The sequence below is a fragment of the Stenella coeruleoalba genome (assembly GCF_951394435.1).
Source record: "Stenella coeruleoalba genome assembly, chromosome: 19".
NCBI lineage: Eukaryota > Metazoa > Chordata > Mammalia > Artiodactyla > Delphinidae > Stenella > Stenella coeruleoalba.
Window position 1 is genome coordinate 18604280 of NC_137165.1, and position 16968 is coordinate 18621247.

The following is a 16968-nucleotide window of genomic DNA, read 5'->3' on the forward strand; positions in this document are numbered from 1 at the left end:
CCTGTCATGAAAAGTATACTTGCTAAAATAGCTGTGTGGAATGCTGTTTTTTAAACTTATAGTTGAAGCTATGTTTAGCAAAAGATGTTTTTACTTATTAATCTTGTGATAATAAATCTACTGACTATATCGTCACTAATCGAGCTCTAATTAACTGAGCCAATATCAAAGGTTATAGATTGTCTTAAAATTGGAAGTCTATCCAAAAGCTGCTTTCCTTATAAAATAGCTACAAACAAGTTATCAAAATAGTCATAAATAAGACTAACAAATTCACTTCAAAACAAAGTAAAAATCTCACATACAACTGTAGGATTTCTTTTTTTTTTAAAATGAAGGTTAAGAAACAGCTAAACTAATTTGTGGTAAAAGAAATCGGAACAGTGGTTGCCTGTGGTAGTGGTGGGGCTTGGCTGGGAAGGGAGCTGAGGGAGCTCTCTCCGGTGATGGAAATGTTCTGTATCTTGATGGGGTTGTGATTTACAAAGACGTGTGCACTAGTCAAAGCTCAGTGAACTGTATACTTGAGATCTGTGCATTTACCTGTACATAAATTATAACGCAATACAAACAAATGCATGAACAGAACAAGAACAATGTAGAATCTCAGATATCCAGGGCAGGTTTTTATTTATTGCCTTACTATTTCATGAACAGTACTCCTGTGTTCCAGCCTGCCTGGAAGCTCCTTGAGGGTAATGACCGTATGGTGCCTACTTTCTTGTACCTCACAGCCCCCTAGTACAGAAGTGGGCAACCTGTAGGACTTAGTACATCCTTGCAGACCAGTGGGTTTTGAGAGTACTTTTTTTTTTTAAAGCTTGTTTTTACTTTCTTTTTAAAATTTACTTATTTATTTATTTATGGCTGCATTAGGTCTTCGTTGCTGCGTGCAGGCTTTCTCTAGTTGCGGCGAGCGGGGGCTACTCTTCGTTGTGGTGCGTGGGTTTCTCATTGCGGTGGCTTCTCTTGTTGTGGAGCATGGGCTCTAGGTGCGCAGGCTTCAGCAGTTGTGGCTCACGGGTTCAGCAGTTGTGGCTCGCAGGCTCTAGAGCGCAGGCTCAGTAGTTGTGGCGCACGGGCTTAGCTGCTCTGCAGCATGTGAGATCTTCCTGGACCAGGGCTCGAACCCGTGTCCCCTGCATTGGCGGGCAGATTCTTAACCACTGCGCCACCAGAGAAGTCAACAGGCTTTGAGAGCACTTTTAATCCCACAGGATAATTTCAAGTAGTCTTCTTCCCTACATGAGCCAATCAGTGTTGACGACAGGAACTGTCTGGCTGAAAAACAGATGGAAGACGGCTGCAGCACACTGCGGAGGATGCATTATGTAAGAAAAGCATTTCCCCAGTGGCAAGTGAAAGCATAGTGGCTCAACAGCTTCAGGCCCCACTGCCCAGCTGGGTCGTGGAAAAGCTTCATGTCTTCACTGAAGAAAGAGCAACCACGGACTTCTCACTTTTTTATTTCTGAGGCTGGCAGCCATTTTATTAGTCAGCTGTCTCCGTCATGAAAAGCTCCCTAACATGGCATGTACTATATAAGCACATGGATTACTGTTTTGTTATTTTTTATTCTCCTTGTTGAAATTATTGAGATTTACTTGTACATTTTCTTTTCTCTCATAAAGTATCTTTTCCATGCATTAATTTAATTTTTCCCTTCAGAGTCTAAGTCCCTGGAGGGCAAGACTTTTACCACCAGCCATCACTATAAGACTCTGCACACAGAATGCCAACGGACCTGAGGAGCTGTCCTCAGTGGTTCCGAGTCTGTATTTGTAACGCTGCGTTGCTTGGTAGTAGCTACCCTTCTAAGATCTCTTTTATTTATTTATTTATTTTTATTTAAAAACTTTTTTTTTTTTTTTTGGCTACCCTGTGCGGCTTGTGGGATTTTAGTTCCCCGACCAGGGATTGAACCCAGGCCCTCAGCTGTGACAGCACGGAGTCCTAACCACTGGACTGCCAGGGAAGTCCCTAAGATCTCTTTTAGACTCACAACTTCATTGAGAAATGTGTCTTTTTATTACCAGAAATCTAAAGATGGGATTGAGCTTATTTTTTTCTACATTTTGAAATCCAGCACCTGACTCCTATTAATTGAAAAAAAGTTATACTGGTAAGCATTTACTCAAGTTAAGTAATTTGATAATTTTTTTCCCCAAAGTTTACAATGTGCATTTTCAAGCACTTTAAAAACTGCTGATGACATACGAAGGAATGACATGAAGTCCTCTGTTACAACAGGAGTCTGAGACTGGGAGATGGGAGTTGAGATAGATAAGAAACTAAAAAGTGAAAGTAATTTCATAGAAATAAAAACATAATACAAATAAATATAAATATAATTTCACATGAAGAAAACAAACCTGGATAATGGGTTTGGGAGAAAACGTACGTGTGTGGTGCTGCAGAGTGCTACTTGGTTAGAGAGTCAGAGAATGCCCACATCTGCAGGTAAATCTTTTCCTAACAGACAGAATTAACCACAGGATATTTTTGTAAATAAGTTGTTAACAACTTGCTGATTAGGACGGTTCAATTTTAGATTTGGGTAATATTTAAATCAAGATACCAAGCACTGAAAATTTCTGAATGACTACCATGTCATGTGTCTCAGTGACTGAAAGGAAAAGGAAAGCAAAGCAAAACAAAACAAAACAACAAAAGAACCCACTAAGAACCTTCCCCTTAGTAGACTAGAAGGTATAGTTGTGATACAGTTAACTAAATTAGGATAGGTAGGGTAGGATATAGTGGAATATATTGCTATAGGTAGGATACAGCAAACTAAACTTCAAGTTTTAGTTTGAATTTTATTGTCTTCTCCCCTTTGCCTCATAGTTTTAGAAATCAGTCCATTTTCTAAACATTCCTTTACACAGAGCATATTTTCCAGTCTTCAACTTGACAAAAATGGTATCTGTAATTAAGAGAAAAACAGAGTCTATGTGGTAAAGTAATAGCCAGTCTTGGTAGTAATTATTTACTTCACATAGCAACGGTTTTTGCCATAAAAGAGAACTGGCACTTGTCATAAGAGTTGAAACAAGGTGGTTGCAGAGCTTCTACATCAGCGTTTTTCTGAGTTGTTTTGCACAACCCTAGCCTTGTGCGATGCTTTGTGAGAGACAGGTTTCCAAGTCAAGCAGTTTGAGGAACTGCAAACCTCGTCCCCTCCCCCTTCCCCCCCCCCACCCCGTGCCCACCAGTGGAGTTCAGATCCCACGGATACATCAAAGGCTTATAGAATTCTGCACTTAAAAAGCATGTTTAACTGTTTAACCCAGCCTTTCCCAAATACATTTAGTTGTGGAACTCTTAAAAAAACAAATTCATATTCAATGGAACATTGGTTTGTGAAAACCCTCTGGGAGAACACTAGTCATTTGTATCCATCTTAGAGTACAGAAAACAGAGAACGTCTAAAATGGAATCTGAATGACAAGTAAAAGTAGGGCTCCTCAGCTTTTGTGAAATCACACTGAGAAATATGAGTGTGTTGCAAAAGAAAATGAAAAAAACAAAACTTGTTGCATAATTTCACAAGGTCACACAAGATTCAAAAAAACAATAGGCACGGTGGTAAAGTGGAGGGTATAGCCCTTCTTAGGATGTGTCCATGAGTTAATCTGGAAATCAACAAACAAAAACCTAAAAGCAGCAGTTACACTGAAGCACTGTTTAGAAACAATTCATTCTTTTTAATGTAGAAATGTAATTTCTAAAGAGAACAGGTCGTAAGACTTTACCTTGAGGTTTAGCAACTCAAATCATCCTTAAAGCATGAATCAAATGAGTGGGAAGGACACTGATGTAAGGAAGGACTTTTCCTTTGAGTTGCATAACTCAGCTCAGTCAAAGCGGCAAAGACAAATGTCTTACGTACACACGTGAATTTGTAAATTCAGACTTACTTAAAGTAGTTCTGGCATAGGGACACAATCTTTGTTCCTCTTAAACTCATAATGTAAGAGAAAAACTAGATCACAGACTCAGTATTAGATAAGATCTCATCTGATGTCTCCTATTACCCAAGCTAAAACCCTCAACCAGAGAAAAATCCCTATCACTTGCTCTTGCCTGAACACTTCCCGGGATCTGTCTGTAGGTTTCATCAACTCCACAGGGGGCCAGAGATCAAGTTTCCCTGGAGTCAGACCAGGAGAGGACACATTATGGGTGCAACTAACTATTTACCAGGTCTCCCACCTTAAAGGACATTTTATAATTGTAGTTAATGGAAAGTGGCTGTTTCAAAAAGAACCAAAGCATAAAGAAGAGGGCTTTAGTAAAATCATATCGTTTCCCTGGTTCATCCTTGGGGATTGAAAAGTTTCCAAAGATGACATTATCTAAGCTATAATGTGAAGAAAGACACTGTATTATTTTGCATGGAACTTAGAAATACAGAAGCATGACTAAAAAGTTTTCAGTTTTTATGCAGTAGGGCCCAGGGAGAGACATACTGTCAGACGTCACATTGCTATCAGTAGAAAGACAGAATCAGAGATGCCAGGCTTTTCTACAGCAGATGATGTAATTCTCAAAACCATCCAACTCCCTCTGATCAGTTGTTCTGATGACTAATTTGACTTCCCAGATATCTTGATACTAGAAAGGAAGGTATCCTAGATAGTAGATAAATTCACTAAATGAATTCACTAAAATGGTACCTTCCTTTGTCAAATTCAAAAATTGGCATTATGGCTTATACTCTTTTGTGTGGGTGTGTGAATCTGGTTAGCAAAAGTCATTTCTTGGTTGTCTGATCAGCTCTAGGTATACTTATAAAATAGAGTTTCTGGATCTAGGAGTGCAGAATTAGACTCCACACTTTGGTAACCAGCCCAAGCTACTGCCAGCAAGCTTTTCTTGGAGACATGTAGTTCATTCTAAGTTTAAAACAAGCTGCTCTCTATTTTGTTAAAAAGTCTGTATTGTATTGAGTTGATCTTTTTTCCATAGAATATTTGAACGCTAATACCCATTAAATAATAATTCCCCATTACTCCCTCCCCCCAGCCCCTGGTAGCCACCATTCTACTTTCTGTTTCTATTAATTTGACTGTTCTAGATATTTCATGCAAGTGGAATCACACAACGTTTGTCTTTTTGTGTCTAATAACTTAGATAATATCTTCAAGGTTCATCCACATTGTAGCATGTATTTCATTCCTTTTTTTTTTTTTTATGGCTGAACAGTATTCCACTGAATGGACACACATATTCTTTACCCATTCTTCTGTTGATGGACATTTGGGTTATTTCCACCTTTAACTACTGTGAAGAATGCTGCTATGAACACTGCAGTACAGTCAATTATCTTTTAAAGAGATTTAAACGATAATAAAAGTTGTAGGTATTTACCCACGTAGCTACCATTTCCCTTGCTCTTCATTCTTTGGGGTATGTCCACGTTTCCTTCTGCCTGAAGGACTCCCTTTAACATTTCCCATGAGTGCATACCTTCAGACATGCCTAAAAAGGTCTTTATTTCACTTTGGTTTTTGGAAGATACCCTTTGCTAGATACAGAATTCTAGGTTGACAGGTTTGTTTTTCTTTTCTTTCTATAAAAAAATTTTAAAGTTGGTGCTCCACTGTCTTCTCACTTGCATTGTTTCTGACAAAAATTCTGATGCATCCTCATCTTTTTCCTCCGTCTCTGTTCTCTTTATCACTGTTTTTAAGCAGTTATGTCATGTTGTGCCTTGGCGTAGTTTTCTTCATGTTTTTTTGTGTTTGAGGTCTGTTGATGAGTTTATAGTTTTCATCAAATGTGAAAAAATTTCAGCCATTATTTTTTCAAATTTAAAAAATGTTCCCTCCTCTTCTCTCTTACAGAGACTCCACCTGCACTTATATTAGGCCACCTGAAGTCGGCTCATGGCATCCTAATATTCTGTTCTTTCGGGGAAGCATCTCTCCCCGCCCCCCAACCCTGTGTATTTCATTCTGCCGTGAAAGCACGGAGTCTTAACCACTGGGCCACCAGGGAAGTCCATGTATTTCATTCTGTATTTCATTCATTGCTATATCTTCAAGTTTACTCTTCTTCTGCATATGTCTAAACTGTTAACTCCATCAAGCGTATTTTTTTTAAACCTCAGACACTATATTTTTCATTTCTATTCATAAAATATCCATAATTTTATTAAAACAATTGTTTTAATGACCTTGTCTGTTAATTCTATAATCTGTGTCAGTTCTGGATCAGTTTGATTTATTTTTCTTCTCATTTTAGGTTATAGTTTCCTGCTGTTTTTGTATGCCTGGTAATTTTTTTTTTAATTAATTCATTTATTTATTTATATTTTTGGCTGTGTCGGGTCTTTGTTTCTGTGCGAGGGCTTTCTCTAGTTGCGGCGAGCGGGGGCCACTCTTCATCGCCGTGCACGGGCCTCTCACTGTCGTGGCCTCTCTTGTTGTGGAGCACAGGCTCCAGACACACAGGCTCAGTAGTTGTGGCTCACGGGCCCAGTCGCTCCATGGCACGTGGGATATTCCCGGACCAGGGCTCGAACCCGTGTCCCCTGCATTGACAGGCAGATTCTCAACCACTGTGCCACCAGGGAAGCCCTGCCTGGTAATTTTTGATTGGATGCCATGCACTCTAATTTTATCTTCTGAGTGCTGGATATTTTGTATTCCTATAAATATTTGAGGGCTTTGTTCTGGGACACTGTTAGATTACTTGGAAACAGTTTGGTTCTTCTGGTGATTTGTTGGGTGGGATTAGGGCAGTGTTTAGTCAGGGCTAATTATACCCCACCACTGAGGCCAAGGTTCTTGTCAGGATTCTACCCAATGTCCCATGAATCATGAGGTTTCTCCAATCTGGCTGTGGGGACAGGCACTACTTGCAACCCTGTGTGAGCACTGGGCATTGTTACCTCTAATTCTCTGCGTGGTTCTTTCCCAAGCCTTGGGTGGGTTCCTCACATGCATGTGCTGAACTACTCAGCTGAACACCTGAAGTGGACCCTCTGAAGATCTCTGGAGTTCTCTCTGTGCACTCTCTCTGCTCTGGTACTCTGTGCTGCAAACTCTAGCTATCTTAGAATCTCCCAGCTCGCAGCTCTGTCTTTCCGGTTAGGGAGCCTACCGAGCTCTGCTTTGGCTGCCCCCTGCTCATGCCACAGACCAGAACTCTCTCCAGGAAGTAAACTGGCCAATGGTAGGGCTCACTTCATTTGTTTCTCATCCTTCGGGGATCACTGTCTTTCCTTGCTGGATGTGCACTGTATTTTTTTTTTTTTTAATTGAAGTACAGCTCACTTACACTGTTGTGTTAATTTCTGCTGTACAGCAAAGTGACTCAGTTATACACATATAAACATCCTTTTTAATATTCTTTTCCATTGTGGTTTTGTCCCGGGATATTGACTATAGTTCCCTGTGCTATAGAGTAGGACCTTGTTGTTTATCCATTCTGTATGTAATAGTTTGCATCTGCTAACCTCAAACTCCCAGTCCAACCCTCCCGCATGTGCACTGTCCTGAAAACCAGTTTCACATATTTTGTCCTTTTGCTTTTTTAACCTTCATCCTTTCATTCATTTTAGTAGATACACTGTATTCTACTGTGTTCATACATGATTATTTATTAATCCAATCACATACTGATGCATACTTACGTTTTTCACCCAGTTTTTTGACTGCTACAATGTATGTAACTATTCATATATCTATCTTTGGATATATGTGTAAATATATTTCAGGATAAATCCTGAGTTATGGAATTCCTAGATAAAGTGATCTGTGTATTTCATTTTATTTATTTTTAAAAATTTATTTGTTTATTTATTTTTGGCTGCACTGGGTCTTCATTGCTGTGGCGAGCAGGGGCTACTCTTCGTTGTGGTATGCAGGATTCTCATTGTGGTGGCTTCTCTTGCTGCGGACCTCGGGCTCTAGGCGTGCAGGCTTCAGTAGTTGTGGCTCACAGGCCTAGCTGCTCCGTGGCATGTGGGATATTCCCGGACCAGGGCTCAAACCCGTGTCCCCTGCATTGGCAGGCGGATTCTTAACCACTGTGCCACCAGGGAAGTCCTGGTCTGTGTATTTTAAATTTTGATAAGTACTGCCAAATTGTCCATTCAAAAGGACTGTACCTTATACTCCTACCAATAGCAGTTCCCTAAACCCTTGAGAATACTGGTTCTTATCAACACTTTAAAGTTTGCTAAATTTATAGTTGAAAAATAATATTTCACTATTTTGATCGGAATAATACTGCAATTATGCACTTTTTGAAGATGTGATACAAAACAGCTCTAAAATCACCTAAATCTGGACCTTTGTTATAAGTAATTCTTTGATAATTTTCTTAATTCCTCCTTTGGAATATTGGCATATTTATGTCAATATCATTTCTGGGGTCAATCTAGGCAATATTTTTCTTAAATTCACCCATTTCATTGGTATTTTTAAATTTATTTGCATAATTTTTCAAAATGCTCTTTTACAATCATCTCAATTTTCCCTCTCTTTTTTGAAAACAAGTGTTTTAAGGTTTTAAACACCAACTATATCCCTTTCCTTCCACTTTCCAGTTTCCATATTTCCACTTGCTCAACTGCTCTCATCCCCAGGTAAAAAATAGTGCTCATGTGTCCTGCTTCAGATAAGCAAATATAGTCACAGCACATAATTCCCCTCCACCCCACTTCCAAGTCTCACTATGTCCTTCTCCCTTTTCCAAATTACGTTTTCTCCCCGTTCCCTGTTTTTTTAAAAAAAACCATAATAAAACATGTATAAAAAGTACTGAATGGCCGTTAAATACAAGCCAGACCCGTGTGCTACAGACAAAGTGCTATCAAAGATACATGCAGAAAAAGACAAATCCCTGACCTCAGGGAGATCCCCCTTCTCCTGTCTTAAAAAGAAATGGCTACCAAAAATATTCACTTCCCTAATTAGTCTTTATAGCCTAACCCCAAACTTGTAGTCACTTAGCCATTCCATCAATGCCTCACCATATATACAGGTAGAGCTCACTGATGATGCAGCCAGTTATGTGCCTATTGTTCTGTTTGACTGTGGTCATAGCTAAGTCAGTTTCACCTGAAATCAGTCTTTTCTTTCCAAGGAGGTCTCTTTCAAGCTTGCCTTACCTTACGGACGTGACAGGAAAAGAGGACGTTCATGTATTTGTCCTTCCGTTTCAGTTCATTCGCAACGGGGACGAAGGTGCCTGAGGTCTGAGGTGTATCTGGCTTCTGAAAGAAAAAGGAAACACGATAAAATGAGTATGCTTAAAACTTTATTTTATTTTATTTTAATTAATTAATTAATTAATTTTTGGCTGCATTGAGTCTTTGTTGCTGCGCACGGGCTTTTCTCTAGTTGCGGCGAGCGGGGGCTACTCTTGGTAGCAGTGCGCAGGCTTCTCATTGCGGTGGCTTCTCTTGTTGTGGAGCGTGGGCTCGAGGCACGTGGGCTTTAGTAGTTGCGGCACGCGGGCTCAGTAGCTGTGGCTCGTGGGCTCTAGAGCGCAGGTTCAGTAGTTGTGGCGCACAGGCTTAGTTGCTCTGCGGCATGTGGGATCTTCCCAGACCAGGGATTGAACCCGTATCCCCTGCATTGGCAGGCGGATTCTTAACCACTGTGCCACCAGCGAAGCCCTACTTAACATTTTAGATGAGAAGGCAGTCTTTTACTGCTTTATAACTCTACTCACATAACTCCACACATGTACTTTTTACCTCCCCATCCCAGATGATAAGCTACTAAAGGGTTATTATAACACCAACGATCCTAGAATATTTTAAAAATAAGGAATGGGAGAGAGGGTGAATTCCCAGCTTTGGGAATAACTGATACAAAGGTGGTAATTAAAAATAGTTGCTGAATTATGCAAGGGAAGGTTTAAATGATCGAAGCCAGATTATTGAATGTACCTAATTCATATGGGTACAAGACAGAGAACTCTCTTTAAAGTGAGGGAAACATCGAATATCGTACACTGAGAAGCAATAAAACCTTTTAGTTTAGTATCTCTCATAGAAATTTAGCTTCTGAAGGTGTCTTAGTCTTTCTACAAATACTTGGAGAAAAATTCTTCTCTTTCTTTGTTAAGGGAGCAGCAGTGGATCCCACTCTGTCCTCCTGGACTTACCGAAGCAAGATAGTTGCCCTCCCAGGCCCTCTGGAGCCCAAGGTCAGCCCTTTGACCCTTCAACATTTCTACAGCCGCAACCTTTGCCCTAACCTGGGGCAGGTCTGAAGCAGGTATGGTCTTGATGAGCTGGGATGCTCTCCATCTATAAGTAAACAAGCAAAATGTATGAGACTTTAGAAATAACATCCCATTCATTCTCAAAAATGACTGAAGCAGCCATTAAGTAGCATTAAATTCCTTGCGTGCTACCCTAAAAAAAGTAAAATGCCTCTAAAATACACGTAGCTGTACGTGGACAGAGATTTTTTGCAGAACTTCCTCTGCTGTTTGCGTGTTTTGGAAGCAACCGGAATTGAGTGATACGTGGACTCTCTTATATCTATAGTTAGGGTGTAGGAACTTTAGATTCATCATTCATTCACTCAGCAAATGTTTTCTAGGCACGTACTAAACTCCTGATGTCATTCTAGGGAGTGGAAGCACAGCAGTAAACAAACAGATGAAGGTCCTTTCTGCTAGGTGCTGATATTCTAGAGAGCAGAGACAGACGAGATATAGACCAATGCTTAAATACACAGTATGGATGATGTGATTAGTGCTATGGAAGAAAATAAGGCAAGGAAAGGGGGACAGGAGTGCAGCAGAGGGAAGGGCCAGGGGGCAGGTGTTGGTCACAGAGGGTGGTCTGGGAGGCACCCCTGATAAGGATGTGTGAGCAGGAAGCGGAGGTGCCAGCTGTATGGATACTTGTTCCAGGAAGAGAAAACAGTGCGTGCAAAGGCTCTAAAGTGTGAGCTTGTTTGGTGTGTGAGAGGACAAGCAAGGAGTCCTGGCAGCTGGAGCAGGGGCCTGGGGGAGGGGAACAGGAGGGGGTGTCAGAGGGAGAGCCGGGGCCAGGATCCACAGAGCCAAGGGGGCCCTGTGCCCGGTCAGCCTGTCCCCTCTTCGCTGCCCACAGGGGCCCAGGACAGGGTCCACAGCTGACCGACTCCAGAGACCCATGGCAAACAGCTGTGCCGCGGAACCCGGACCCGAGCCACCCAACCTGGGGGTGGTGTAGCACACGCTTCCTCATCCTGATCAAGCAACCTGCCATCTTTAAACACGTGTAGACGACAACAGCTGCCGCCGGAAAAGTGAGCAGCCTTGGCCACGTGAAGAAGAAGCTGGGCGTGAGGAAGGCTCCCAGCCTTCCCAGGATGAAAAAGAATTACTAGGAGGCGTGGGAGCGAGCTGAAGCACGATTAGACACACACGGAGGCGGCAGAAGAAAACAAGACCCCACAATCACAGCAAAATCCTTTAACACACTTCTCTCAGGATTCCACAGATCAAAAACGCAAGAATAAATGAAATGGGATACAGGGACTAGACCAGGGGTTGGTAAACTACAGCCTGTGCCAAACGCGGCCCATAGAGCTAAGAATAGTTTTTACGTGTTTAACCAAACAAAATAAAATATGTGACGAGGACCATATGGGGCCCACAAAGCCTAAGATATTTACTATCTGGCCCTTTACAGAAAAAGTGTGCCTTTGAACTAGATTAACACAGCTGGCAAGATTCATTCAATGTGTGTGTGTGTGTGTGTGTGTGTACAGTCAAGACACAGAGCAGATGTATTATGTTCAAAATGCTCGTTGACTATAAGCCCTAAGAAGGCTGGGACAGTATTTCACATCTTTCTTGTTTGTCACTGTATCCCTAGAACCTAAGTCAGTGTCTGTGACACAGCAGGTGTTGAGTAAATACTTGCTGAATGAATAAACTGAGTTTTACAAAAAATAATCAATTCTAGGCCATACATAAAACCTCCAAGTCTACAGTGCAACATCATCAAAATCAATAATTCTTTGCAGCCATTAAAGATATGACATAGATCTTTATTTATTGTGATGGACAGGTCTCCAAGACTTATTTTTAAGTAAAGTCATATAACGATACATAGAGTCCTCCTTGTGGAAAAAAGAGAGGAGAAGAAAACCCAAATGCATACACACTCACAGTATAAGCACACATTTCCATAGTACTTATTATGTGTCAGGCACTATCTGAAATGCTTTATACATATTTACTCATAATACTTTCAACAACCCTATGAGCAGGTGCTATGATTATGGCCCTTTTACAGATAAGAACACTGAGGCACAGAGAGGTTAACTCATTTGCCCAAGGTTACACAGCTAGTCAGTGGCAGAGCTAGAATATGAACCCAGGCTCCAGGGTGTGTGTTCTTAACCACTGTATCGTGCTTCTCTTGCGTGTGTATGTGTTTGTAAGTGCGTAGACAAAGATTTAGAAGGATGCAAACTAATTGTTAATGAGTGGTTATCTTAGGGGAAGGAAATAAAATGGGGAGAGACAAGAGGAGGTGTGGAGGATTTCAACTTTATATCCTATAAATTTTTATATTCTGTCACTTTATTTACTTTAAAAAAATTTTTTTGGCTGCACCGCGTAGCATGTGGAATCTTAGTTCCCCGACCAGGACCGAACCCATGACACTGCAGTGGGAGCACAGAGTCTTGACCACTGGACCTCCGGGGAAGTCCCTATGTCGCTTCAAAAAAAATGAGCATATATTCACGTATCATTTAATCACTTTTTAGATTACGTCAAAAATGCAGGTGACAGATGACATAATTCATGAAAAAAGATTTATCTGTGCAGTAAAAAGTCTGCCAAGATTTACAGCTAACATTTATAGTATTGCATGGGAGAATGGAGGGCTGGGGTGCTTTTGCTTTCAATAATGCTCTCCTGTTCTATTTTTTTCTTTTTATGAGCAATCATTTTTTTTAAAAGCAAATGAGATATGCATTAAAGAGTTTTCCTTGCATGCGTTTTCTTTCTTTTAGATATCTGCCATTCAATACATTGATTTACATTCAATACATCAATTACATCAATATGTTAATTAGTTCATGGTGTTCTGGGCGGAATACCATAATGCCAAACGACCACATTTGAGAACCATCAGCCTAGTTTATGCGACTAGATGGCTGTACCTGAGACATAGCTAAACATATCTGGTGCACGCTGTCAACAAACAAGCTCAAAAAACGATGAGAAAGGAGCTATGAATAACTACAAAGTCAGATGCAGGGCAGTTTATTAAGAAAATGAAGATTAGCTGGAAAGGTATCAAATGTTGCATGGGCATTAATTAACTTATTTACTTATTTGTTTAAAAAAATAGCTTGCTCTATAACAGTGTTTTCTGCCTTTTACTTTAAAATCACCTGGAAAACTTTAAAAAGGACCTCCGCTTGGGCTCTGCTCCCCAGCACCGTTAAACAGGGCTTTCTGGAGGTGGGACTTGGGCATCAGTGTGTTTTATAAACTCCTTGTGAATGTCAGGTGCGGGATAGAGAACCCCTGCTCTGAAAGGATGAACAGACATCCTAGCGTGAGTGATATGTGGTGATTTTAATAAAGTTATCTTTTTGCTAGTAAAAGAAAGTAGAGACATCATGCTACTAGCTTATCTTAAACTTGGCTTGATTCAGGCCTTGTGGCATACTGCTGTCTACTGCTAATAGAAAAATAAATGGACCGTTCTATTATTTGGAGAGGTAGGCAGATTCCCTTTGAAAGTGAAATCTACGAAGGTGGAGACACAAGGTAAAAGCAACGTCACGTAGCAAATGGTGGAGCTAATGTCACGGTCTCAGATCTGTACATTTATATAGTACGTGTACTGCCACAAACGGATGCAGCACATACCAAGTCCTTACCTATTAAAAATAGCCTGTAGGGCTGCCTCGAAACGGCAAAGCACTCTGGGCGGGGCTGGCCACTTCACGTGCTTGCCGTGGTCCCGCATGGTCTTGATGCCGTGGAAGCGTCTGGCCACCTCGTGGATGTACGACTTCACTTTGTAGCGCCGGTAGTATCTGATAATTGTCAGAGCCGCCTTGGTCCTCTTGTACCGCATACGGGCCAGGGTGCCCCGCCACACCTTCGCAATAGAGGGAAAAAAAGAGGAAAATGTTGCTGGTTGGCTGAGTAGCAGATCACACTGAAATCACAGAAGCTCCTTTACTTAGAAGCTCAACCTGGCAATTTGTATGCGTCACAAAATCAGCCAGAGCATGTCAGTTCTGCCTGCCACCAACAGATGGCGCTAGGAGTCACGTCCGTCATTTTGATTCAGTGTCTAGCTGTTCGTTACCTCCTCAGGAGGCGTGCACGGAGTCTGAAGCAGAGCCCTGTTCTAACTTTACGGTCGTGTAAAGAAGAAAGCCAAAATACCATTATCTTTGGATAAATATTTTAAGAATGTTGAAAGGAAGCAAGATGAGTCAGAACGCAAAACCATCAGCATCCACAGTTCTCTTACGAAACCTAGCTTTGCACAGATTATACACATTGGCCACTAGTGTCATGTCGCATTGGATGTATGAACTGATTTATACAGTCTGTGCAGCCCCCCCTCCCCAGGTGAAGTCCCAAGAATTTAGATGTATTCGTGGAGAAAGGTAGAAAACAAGTTACTAATATGAATCTGTTAAATTTTTTCAGTGATCAGAAATCAATCAGACATTATGTAAACGTCTCAGCGCCTGCTTTATCCAAACACGGTGAACTCACAGATACTTATATTTTTTTCAGGACCCCATACTTCTCAATCTCTCAAGTAAAAAGAAATTTGGTGTGATCTTCATTATTGGCTCTTCCCCTAAATATGCTTTCTACCACCAAACGTATTCTTTCTTCCACGGTATTTCCAGTATAAACCCCTTTCTTTCCCGTTCTGCTACTACAGTCCCAAGACCCCAAACGTCCTCATTGTTTTCTTGGATAAACTCCTCGTACACATCGCCATCACGCTCCAGGTGATACTCACTGCTGCTACTTAACTGACTGTCTCAGTTCTTAGGTGGAGGGTACTACTTCCCTCCCTGTCTCTGGCCTCTCAGGACCAAGATAGTCAACCTCCAGTTCAAAGCCCACAGTATGGGTTCTCCAGGATCGCTCAGGGTTCTTTTATTTCTTCTTAGATCCCCCTCTGTGCCCACCACTTTCTCTCAGAAAAACTGGTGTGATACCTCTTTCATTCAGCCATTTTAGGTTGGTCTTCACGAAGGCTCCTAAACAGGTACCATGTGCTTACAAAGCCCTCCCTTTCCAGCCTGCTGTACAAATATGAGGAGGCCATCCACGGACCCCAAAGAGGAACTAACGGGTCAAGAAAAACCATGACATGTGAGGGAAACGCGACATAGGAGCAACTTCTGATGAACCTGGAGCTCACGTATAAACAGAATATATAAAGACACAGAGGCAGTGAAAAGTCACTCATTGCTGCACGTGGCATCAGCACAGTAACCTGTTTTAGTCAAGATGCCTCTCTTCTTGTAGACGAATCTATCACGCACACAGCTTTGTCAGGCCTCCACCCAAGTGCTAAAATAAAGGTCCCTTCTTTAGTATCTTGAAAAACCAAAAGAGTACAATTAGAGGGTAGAAATCTGTGATGCAGTTTTTTAAAGAAAACACATTTTTAAAGTTTCATACTGTTTGTTGCTTTTTTTTTTTTTTAAGAGGAAGGCAATTAAGACCCCCCTGGAGCCACATCTATACAGGAAATCAATCTTATAATTTTCAAAAAGTGTTTTGTAAAGATTTTTTATTAAAATGTTTTTGGTTAGACTCTAGTATAATCTGAAAAAAAATGTCTTAGTAGGTACTTTTTAAGGGGTAGGTGTTTTTTTTTTGGACAACCTTTTAGATTTCATCTGTGTCCTTAGTTTATTTAGGTTTTGTGTAGTTGAAAAATCAGATAGCACAGAAATGCTATAAAAAAGACAGCAGCCCTTCCCCTTGCCCATCTAGGCCCACCTCCCCATCTCACAGTGTCATTTCATGCCAGCTATTTTAACTGCTTCCTCTCGTGGCAGTTAAATACACATATAATCTGTTTATATGTACACACACACATATACGCAGTAAACACACATGCTGTAAATACACACACATTGTTATTTCTTGGTGATCCTTTGAGACCCTACCCAAATTACAGACATTGGTGATTTAGCTCTCCTACCATCACTATTACCTCTCCTTTATAATCCCAACAATAATTACATCAAAAATTTAAAGTCAATAGGGTTTACATGATTACATCTGTTATATTAACTATATTATTTGGGAGAAAGGAATTTTGTGGGCCTGCAGTTATATCATCAACTTTATCAGAAGTCCCTTCGGCTTTATTTATTTTTCTAACATCAGAGAAGAAGTAGCAGTGAAAAACTACGGAGGCAAATGATTTCTATGCAAAAAAATGATTCACGTATTTTCCCTTATAAACGGATACGCTCCCCAGGCCTTTGTGTGGGAGAAAGGCTGTGGTTGATCGTCTCGTGAAGGGTCTGAAGGTTGGAACTTAAGGTATGAGACAGATCTTCCCGTTTCCCTCTTTGTTTAAAGAGCTTAAACTGTGGGGGTTTTTCAAGTCATACAAAGCTTACCTCCAGAGAGGACTTAGCCTGATGACAGAGTGTCTAAAAAGGGGGAAAACTAAATATTATATTCAATAAGCAAATGCTTAATGCTTATTTGATTATGCCTAGAGAGGTTCAGCAAAAAACCAGGGAGCCAGAGGGGCCCTCGTTCAACAATATGAACATGAAAAGTGGAACCAACCAGACATTATGTGCTTTAGGATCTGATGCAAGAGAGTGGGGGCTGAACCCTGAAGGAGATCTGATGGGATCTGGGAGAGGAAGTTATCAGAAGGTACAAGGCAGGGATCAGGGTGACGGAGAGGGCAAGCAACTCATTTCTTAGGTGGAACCAAGGATAGAGGCAAACAGAGCGGGTGAATTGGAG

General features: G+C 41.0%; 1 protein-coding gene across 5 annotated transcripts in view; it reads right to left on the bottom strand.

Annotated features, from left to right (window-relative positions):
* MYO1D (myosin ID) overlaps positions 1 to 16968 on the bottom strand; it is a 350547-nt gene that overhangs the window by 145563 nt on the left and 188016 nt on the right. For all 5 annotated transcript variants that reach the window (XM_079905380.1, XM_079905378.1, XM_079905379.1 and 2 more), the window contains 3 exons: positions 13869 to 14092; positions 10129 to 10273; positions 9125 to 9229 (listed from right to left, as the gene is read on the bottom strand). In XM_079905380.1, coding sequence (XP_079761506.1) covers positions 9125 to 9229; positions 10129 to 10273; positions 13869 to 14092 — 474 coding nt within the window. The remainder of the gene's footprint in view (positions 1 to 9124; positions 9230 to 10128; positions 10274 to 13868; positions 14093 to 16968) is intronic.